The sequence below is a fragment of the Pan paniscus genome, chromosome 19, assembly GCF_029289425.2.
Source record: "Pan paniscus chromosome 19, NHGRI_mPanPan1-v2.0_pri, whole genome shotgun sequence".
Taxonomy (NCBI): Eukaryota; Metazoa; Chordata; class Mammalia; order Primates; family Hominidae; genus Pan; species Pan paniscus.
Genome location: NC_073268.2, coordinates 62498951 through 62508274, shown reverse-complemented (window position 1 = coordinate 62508274; position 9324 = coordinate 62498951). Strand labels below are relative to the sequence as shown.

General features: G+C 54.5%; 1 protein-coding gene across 4 annotated transcripts in view; it reads left to right on the top strand.

The window, feature by feature from the left end:
• Positions 1-2815: 2815 nt before the first annotated feature.
• The window catches only part of SHISA6 (shisa family member 6), a 324824-nt gene continuing 318315 nt past the window's right edge, over positions 2816-9324 (top strand). For 3 of the 4 annotated variants that reach the window (XM_008971359.5, XM_008971358.5, XM_008971357.5), the window contains exon 1: positions 2816-3663. In XM_008971359.5, coding sequence (XP_008969607.2) covers positions 3026-3663 — 638 coding nt within the window. In that variant the 5' untranslated portion in view covers positions 2816-3025. The remainder of the gene's footprint in view (positions 3664-9324) is intronic. The other variant, XM_034942368.3, reaches the window with a different exon arrangement.

The following is a 9324-nucleotide window of genomic DNA, read 5'->3' as shown; positions in this document are numbered from 1 at the left end:
ATAAGGCTGTTGTCTTCAAATATGTTCTTATGATTCCCAAATGTATATGCCTGTCTTATCTTCTCTTCTGAGCTTGCAATTCTTGTGCAGGACAGCTCCACTTAGTTCTCTCAAAGGAACCACAACACGACTATTGCTAACTCTGTCCTGAACCTGCTTATTCAGCCGTGCTTATTTCCACTGTGGGCATCAACTCCCAGTAATCTACTGCATCCCTTCATCACTTTTTACCTGTATTATCAGGACAGCTTCCAAATTGCTTTTCCTGCGTCCAGTCCAGTGTTCCCTACTCCATTTGACTCAGAGATCCAGCAAACATGTAAAACTGACAGTGTCTTCTCCTGATTAAAACCCACCAACAGTTCCACAGCAATTGTAGAATAAATTCAAGTTCTTTGCAAGGGAGGATTCAATGCCCTCCTGCTAGCCTTATTTGGAAGACTCCCTCAGGGTTCACGCTAAACTGCTTGCATCCCTGCTCACACACCCTTAACCACTTCCTGTCTTTCTGGTTCTGCTAAGGATGTTCCCTCTGCTGGGAGCCTCCTTCCCCTCTTGCTTGCTGTATTAACTCGTAATCCATTCTTCAAGATTCTGCTCTACCTCATTGAGAAAGCTACATTTGACCCCCATCTGTCCTCTTGCAGGCCTAGGCTGGGTGCCTGTCTTCTGCTCTCAGAGCACCCTGCCTGCCTTTATCATGAGACGTAACCTTGCCATGTGGAAATCATTTGTTTATCTGTCTCCCTAATGGTCTACAAGGTCCCCCTCCTTGAGGAAAGGGACTCTCTTATTCATTCTGCTGGCAGGGAGTAGGCAGTAAACAAATGTTTGTTGGACAGAATCTTTAAGAAGAAGGTGGCAACTGAGAAGTTAAGGGAACGGGAGGAAGTGCAGAGGAAGAGGGAGGGAATGGAGACAGTAGCAAGTGGGGAGCTGCGGGGATAGTCTGTGCACCGCCCCCCACCCCCCCACCCCAGCCCCTAGTCAATATCAGGATCTCCCTCTTGTGTCTTGGAGTCTGAGTTCGAGCTCTAATATATCCATTCCACGGTTCCCAAAAGAGGAACTCTTCTGTTCCTGGATAGGGATCCCTTGTTTGGGTCACACATGAGTGGGACTGAACAGAAAGTCTCAGGGAAAATTCTCTACCGCCCTCGCTCTGACAGCCTGTTCCCTGCCTTCAGTTCCCTGCCTTCAACCAAAGCACGCTGGTCACGCAGGCAGAATCTTGGCCTTGGCCATCGCTTTTTGTTCTCAGTTCCCCCTACCTCCTCCAAGGACACATGCCAAGGATGGTACTATGATTCTCTTTTGGGATGGCCTCGTAGCTGTGAAAGTTAGACTCAGGCCTCCTTTCCACAGACCCAGACACGCAACTACCCCGGAAAGCACCCCCGCCCTGCACCCCCATCCTCCTCACCTCCCATAGGAGCTGCAGCACAGAGATTTCAACACAGGGGTTACAAAGCTGAGTCTCAGAGGTTCAGACAGCTTTCTAATGGCCTCGAGGCTCCGCGGGGGAAAAAAAAAAGTATAGCAAAGAGTTGCCATCCAGTCCTGGGGCTGTCTAGCGCCTTTATGCGTAGTGGGTACGGGGTTGGGGAAAGAGTGACCAAGGGGAAGAGAGTGTAGGCTCAGCTCACGGGTCGCCCAACAGCCTCAGACAAGCCAATTGACTCCTGGACTCAGTTTAGGAACCTGTAGCAATGGGTTTGACCTCTTCTCCTGGCTGCGAGTATCACCACTAGGGAGAGGCAAAGGCTTGCAGAAACCCCAACTCCCGCTCTGGCAGCGCGCTGCCCCGGGGTCCGGTAGGGTGAGGACTGGTCGCGAAGGCTAGAGAAGGCAATGGCAGGGGAGGTCAGTCCCTGCCGCGGGCCGGCTGCAGAGCGGACGTTCCGCCCTGCTCCCGGCCCCCTCTTCGCCCGCCGGGTTCGCCGTGTTGATTAACTGCCGTCCGGAGCTTTCGTGACGCGGAGCTTCAACTGCTGCGATCCGGAAGAAGCGAAAAGGAGTCCCCCCCCGCCCCGCACCCTGAGCGCCCGGGCGTGCAAACGTGGGTGGCGGAGAGCGGCTGCCCTCCCCTCCCCTGTCCCCCCTCCCCTCGCGGCGCTCCCGTGTGTGCGGGTGTGTGAGTGCGTGTGTCTCCCTCGCTCACTCTCGCACACGTTCCGGCACTAGTGCAGGCGGCGAGCCGGCGGCTCTCCGCTCGCTCGCTCCGGCAGCTGCGTTCCCGCCTCGCCCCGGCGCCGCCGCCGCCGCCGCCGCCTCTGCAGTCGCAGCCGGGCATGGTGAGTGAGTGAAGTCCAGCCACCGCGCGCTCTCCCGGCTCGCCGCCGGACCCCAGCCTCAACCGGCTCCGTCCCAGGGAGCCAGCCTGCGGCAGGAGCGCGCTGCGGGGCCGGGCGGCTGGGGGACCCGGGCGGCCGAGCTGCGCCTGGAGGGTCGGCCCGTGCGCTCTCGGTTCCAGGCGCGCAGGGCCGCGGGACCCCGTCTTGGGAGCGGGCTCTACGCCCCTCCCGGCTCCGAGTCTCTCTCCTCGAGGGCTGCGCACACTCTCCCCGCCCGCCTGCCCGCGGTTCCCCTCCTGCTCCCGGAGCGCCAGTCGCCCCACCCCGTGACCGGCTCCCCGTCTTGTCCCGCAGGACCCGCCCGGACGGGACCACGCCGCCGCCGCCGCCGCCCGGAGCCGCGCTTCGGGTCCTGCCTGAGCCGAGCCGCGCGCGGGGCCGCAGTCACCGCCGGCGGGGGATGGGGCTGCCCAGGAGGCGCGCCGAGCCCGCAGGGGGAGCGCGGAGCCGGCGCGCAGCCTGAGTGCCCGAGCAGCCCGCGCCGGGCCGGTCCGTGCGCACCGCGCGCCGCCGCCGCCACTGCCGCCCGCGCCTCGATGGCGCCATCGCCCCGGAGCCGCTGACCGCTCAGCGCCTCCAGCCCGGCCCGCGCGGCGGGTCCTCCGAGCCCGGCCCGCCGGGGGAGCGGCCTGCCGCGGAAGCCTCCCCGCGTCCTCCCGCCCGGCCCCGCCATGGCGCTGCGGCGCCTCCTGCTGCTGCTGCTGCTCTCGCTGGAGTCCCTGGACCTGCTGCCCAGCGCCCACGGAGCCCGCGGCCGCGCCACCAACCGGACCCTGAGTGCAGGCGGCGCTGCCGTCGGGGGCCGGAGGGCCGGGGGCGCCCTGGCACGGGGCGGCCGCGAGCTGAACGGCACCGCCCGGGCGCCCGGAATCCCGGAGGCGGGAAGCCGGCGGGGGCAGCCCGCGGCGGCTGTGGCGGCGGCGGCCAGCGCGGCCGTCACCTACGAGACGTGCTGGGGCTACTACGACGTGAGCGGCCAGTACGACAAGGAGTTCGAGTGTAACAACAGCGAGAGCGGCTACCTGTACTGCTGCGGTACCTGCTACTACCGCTTCTGCTGCAAGAAGCGCCACGAGAAGCTGGACCAGCGCCAGTGCACCAACTACCAGAGCCCGGTGTGGGTACAGACGCCCAGCACCAAGGTGGTGTCGCCGGGGCCCGAGAACAAGTACGACCCGGAGAAGGACAAGACCAACTTCACCGTCTACATCACCTGCGGGGTGATCGCCTTCGTCATCGTGGCCGGCGTCTTCGCCAAGGTCTCCTACGACAAGGCCCACCGCCCTCCACGGGAGATGAACATCCACAGGTGAGAGCGCCGCGTGCCGCGCGCCCCGGTCTCCCCGCAGCCTCACCCTCTCAGCCTGCTTCCCCTGTCCTCTTCACTCTCGGCATCATCACACCTCCCCAGGCCCTCTAGTCATTTCCACCATCGCTCCTTTTGCATGCAATAAATCAGGGTCTTCTTGTGCCCCCTCCTCCATTTCTTCAGAACCGGGAATGCATGCTTTGGTGGTAGGGGGATTTACAAGGCAGAGTAAGAATTGGTTGAGTGCATGAAGTTCCAAGTGTAAGAATGTTACAAATTCTGTAATCGTGGATGAGGATCCAGGGTTCTGCTTTCCTGGCATGAGGGCACTTTGGTGTAGGTTCTTAATGGCATTTAGTTTTTTGAGTCAAATCAGAGTGTCATCTTCAATATAGGAAACTGACCAATGTTGGAACCTTACTGAAAGCGGTACCAAGTGGCTTAGTGTCAACTGAGATGTTCTCGTACATTAGGAATTGGGGTTTTATAGAAAGGATGCCTCCTGCCGGAAGTAGGGATAAAGATTTCTCCATTCCATGTTGACCAAGCACAGATGGTGTCTCCTCATTGCATCCTGCGGAGTGGGATGTTTATCTTTCCTGCTGAGACTAGAGGACTCGTTCTTTGAAACCCTGTAGGCAGAACTCTGAGTTAACAGTACTCGCCTGTGTTAAACCTGGTGGGGCATCTTTCACTGCTTACGTTCGAGAGACAGTGGGAGCTGCCTCCTACCAAAACTTACGCCAAGAGCTCAAACTATGGCAGTCCCTGGTTGCACGCTGAATGCTGCCCCGACGCACCATCTTGCCCCCCCAGTGAGCCCTTGGGGAAGTCAAAGCCAAGGGGATGACAGAAACCCAGCCTCCCCTTAGAACTCTAGGAATGACACACCCAGAGGATGCAGAGTTAGCTTGGCTTCCTGTCCCCTCATGTTGATGGATGGCTGGACATGGTGCAAAAGAGTCCTCTCAGGGAACAAACCCTGCCCCGGGAGATGCCTCCATTTCTGGTGCATGGTGTGGGCACTGCCCTAGTCACCATGAGCACCCCCCAGACCACTGCTTGTCAGTCAGTCCTGCAGGCCCCCACACTGACCCATTCACCTTGAGCTCTTCTCTGCGTCCTGCTTGTTATCCTTACCACCTGAAAACCGCCTTCCTCGCTGCTGTGCACATTAATCACCCCTGCCTTGCTGAAGAGAGAGAAAGGCAGATAGAAATTTCTAGGCATGTTAAAAGAGCTGATTTTTTTTTTTCTGCTTGATACTGTGGGTGTTGAGAGAAATGATACTCCCTGGAAGGTTTTATTGAGTCAAATCCACAAAGGGTGGGTACCTCAAACTCGCGTGCTGGAATTGGAGTGATTCCAAAAGGAGACCCTTTTATAAGGCTCTGTCACCCTGAGGTGCCTCCACCCTGTCTTCCACCTGCACCTCATGTCTCAGATAGTGCAGTAAGTATCCTCTTGTGTGAGAAACAGCCTGTGGTCAGTCTTGGCTCTCAAATGCAGAAGACAAGTGGGACGGTGAGCAAAATAAAGGCAAGAGACAGTTTCTTTTGCATCTTGTCTGGCAAAGAATTTTCTGTCTCGGCTCAGTGTGGAAAGAAAAGAAGGAATTGCCCGTGGGCAGGTGCTGTCCTGAAGCAGATGTGCTGGTCCTTATCATCCTTACACCTCTGCCTCAAGACTTGGAGGCTTGTCTCATTTTCCCCTTCCCCTGTGGCCTTGGCCTCTCATTAAACCTTCTGCTCTGACCACAGCCGCTTGCTCGTTGATTCCTACACATCTTTCTTTAAGTTACTTTCTTTCTGAGCCATTGTTCTCTGTACTCAGGGAAAACTGCCTGCTGCCCTGACCCTTCCACCTCACACAGAGTTTATTCGTCATCGCCTGGGATGATACAGAGGGCGGTGTCCTCAAATGCTGGCAGCAGGCATCTTTGGATGCTGGCATTGGCACGTGACCCTGGAGAGGTCACTGTCCCTCTTGGTGTTTTCTCCCCTTCCCACCACCCTGATGCCCCTTACGCCAAACTAGGGTGAAGGTGATTACAGCATTGGGGCAGCTTCTCTCTGGGGTTGGGGAAGCAGAGTAACCACGGGAAGGGAGATGAATTTCAGGCCTCAGAGCATTATGCAAATATGGGATGTTGCCCCCTCAAGTTCACCTCCTGATTTTATTCAGTTCACAGCCTCTCTTCCAGCAGCTGCAGTCTTGCCTGATCAGTGCTTTGGAAACCATCATATCCGCGCCTGTTGGGTAGGGGACAATGCCTGTCTGTGTGTGTGGTGGGGCGGCAGGGGGACAGAGCATGGGCGATCCATCTACGACACTCCATGAATGACCTTGGGCAGGTCAGGGAAACTTATTTTTCAGTTCTGGGTAACTGAAGCACAATGTCCCAACTCAGCTTCTTGCTTCCGGGGCATGTCAGGGTGAGTGTGCAAGTTGATCTCAGACTCCTGGGGGTGAGTGTGACTACACCACTCTTCTCACTTTGCTCACACCCCAGAGACCACCGTTTGCCATTCTGGGGAGTATTTTTGTGTAGACTGTCTTGTTGGGCAATCAAGGTAGGGAAAAGGAGGGAGTGATAGAGAAAGAGAAATATTCACACCGTAATGAGTTTTCCTTAGGGAAAGTGGGGAGGAGAAAGAATGTACACTCTCGAGAGGTCAAGAGAGGAGGCGGATGTGCATGCAGTTACATATTCCTTGAAATAGCTCAGCAAAGATGTTTCCTTTCTGAACAAGAAAGACAAACCGGTTTCAGTGTGTGCTTCCCCCTGAAGATGATAGGTGGGCAGGCAGGGGCTGAGTCTGAGGGAGTTTCAGTGAGAACAGCCTCATTGGAGAGGGACATTTATGGGAGTGTGAGCAGGGGTGAAGGGAAGGGATGGGCCATCTGCATCTGCCTTAGTGCTCCCAGGCTGGACAGCCCTCCGCCTGCCCATGCACACACATTCCTTAGGGCAGGACTTCCTTTCATCTCTCTACTCCTTCAGGGAGGAAGAGATTTCATCATTTCCAGAAGTGACTAGACCTTGCTATCGTGTTTCTGAGTGAGAAATCAGTGTCTGTGGGGGAAACCGTCAGTTCTCTTGTGATTCTAATAGATGAGTACCAAGTCCGACTCAGCTAGCTGGACTCCGTGGAGGAGGAAGAGATGGGCACAGGATTGAAAGGCAGAGCTGGGTGCTGGATGTGGCCAGAGAGCCCCAGGGCAGCCGTGCCTGCCTTTCCCAACCGGAAGCCCAATTCCTACCAGGATCTCCACTTCACTTTTCCCTTCTTCCAAACTGCCCGGGCTAAGGCTCAAGCTGCAGCCATCCACAGATTTTGCTATTTCCTGACTGACTTCCGCACAGCTCCCCTGAGGGGCTTTTTGTTCTGGGAGGGCCGCCAAGGGCATGGGCTGCACCCAGGAAACCGCCTGGGAGCCTGGGTCCTTTTTGACATTCATTTTTGTGCTAGCTGTCTCACATCCAAACCTGTTCCTTCCTCCTCACCCCGAGTTGATTCATTAGTGTCTTGGAGATGAGAATCATTCTGAGGGAGGAACTGTGTGGCTTTTTTTAATGGCTAATTAACAGATGGGTCAGGAAGCTATTAGGATGCTGGAGACGCAGTTGGTGAAATCAGAGCTGCCCTGGGTCCTCCCACTGCCTGCACAGGAGCAGAGGGGATCAAAGAATGTGGGCAGGGTTGGGGGGGTATATCTAGGGGGGTGGGAAGAAAAATCCAGGCGGATATCAACAGGAAAAAGTATTAGGAGGTGACCCCTTCATCTTGGGTTGGTTCTCTTGCTTATTTCTAGAAGAAGTCAAGGGAATAGTTTGTTCTACTCTTTCTCCCTCCAGAAATTAATTAGAAACTCAAAGAGCTCTGTTATTTCCTCACAGGCCACATAACTGCAGTGGCAGGGCCCCTTCGCTGGCTCATTTAGTGAGTTCTCTTCCTAGGCTCCTGGGCAACAAATTGTCAAGTCACTGCGTTTTTTGAAGCACTGTGAGCTCACTATAATGAATTGATCTAAATAGAGAGTCAACTTATTTTTCTACTTCAAATATAGAAGGAAAGAAACAAAAAAGCATCTTGCCTTGGACTGAAAGTTTTAGCCTTGCCTTTATTTCTTTTTTCTTTGAGTTAAAAAAAAAAATGCTTCACTGGGTGCAGTGGCTCACGCCTATAATCCCAGCACTTTGGGAGGCCAGAGTGGGTGGATCATGAGGTCAGGAGATTGAGACCATCCTGGCTAACACGATGAAATCCCGTCTCTACTAAAAATACAAAAAGTTAGCCGGGTGTGGTGGCAGGCGCCTGTAGTCCCAGCTACTCGGGAGGCCGAGGCAGGAGAATGGCGTGAACCTGGGAGGCAGAGGTTGTAGTGAGCCAAGATCATCGCACCACTGCACTCCAGCCTGGGGGCCAGAGCGAGACTCAGTCTCAAAAAATAAAAAGAAAAAATAAATGCTTGTAGGGAAAGAGGAAAATTGTGGAAGAACTGGAGAAGTCTTATGGAGGAAGGGCTAGGGGAAGGATGCTGGGAAGGCAGAAAGAAGCAAAAATAGCAAAAGGAGGAAAGCAATCTGGTGAGAGGTTGATTATTCCCACTGAAGGGACAAAGTGACGTTGCCCTGCCTTCATGTGCCACAGGCTTGGTTTGTCCTGACTCTTGCAGACACACGCAGACATTCACTTAACAAATGAGCCCTGCTCACCTTCCCTGGGCAAGATGTGTTTCATACTACACCATATAAGCTTATAAGACACGTGTTGCCTTTGATATGTGAGGTTAGCAGGGTTCCTTCTTGCTTTAGCAGGGCAGCCATGCAAATACTTTTCAAATTCCCTACACTGTGCAATTCTCCTTGGTCACATTGCTCACTGTCTTCATGTCCCTTCCTGCCCCTCCCCAAGCTCAGAAGGCCTTCACACCCATCCCTTTCTCCCCTCTTACCCTACCCGAGGTGGGGAGCACATTCATTTCTGGGAATCGACTGCTAAGGTACCAAGTTTACCCACTGTTCTAGGCTGCCAAGACACAGCTAGAGAAAAAAGCCTAATTCATTGTTTTCAACTGGTTTTAATGAGAGATCGGATTGACCGTGCAGTGGATTCAAATCAATTGTGCAGGAAACAGTGGTTAAGACAGCTGAGAAAGTGATCTGATTGAAAGAGGCTAATTCACTAGCTCCAGACGGCCAGTCCTACGGATCCGGAATAAAAGGGAACCACAACAAAAGAAGCTTCATGCTTCCAGTTCCATCGCCTGATTTTCCAGGGGCTGGCAGATTGTATTTAGGTCTTCCCTTTCTAGTTCAATTTCTATAGTCTGCAAGAATTCCTACCACATGCTGGAACTGCCACTGTGCTCCTGGCTATGGGAGGTCACCACCCTCCTTCCCTGCTGCCCTCTCCCCATTCAAACTCCTGTACCATCCATTTTTGAAATTATGGTGAATTTTGTCTTACAATTTTGCTCATAGCCCTTGATGATATATCACCTCTGGAACCACAAAATGATGGTTTCAATTTACAAGCATGTAAGATGTCTCAGATTGGTTGGTGGTGGTGGGAGGGGTTGTGCTTGGGTGGAATATATGAGGATTTAGACTAAGTACATTTTGTAGTTTCTGTTGTGATTTTTCCCCTCTTTTCT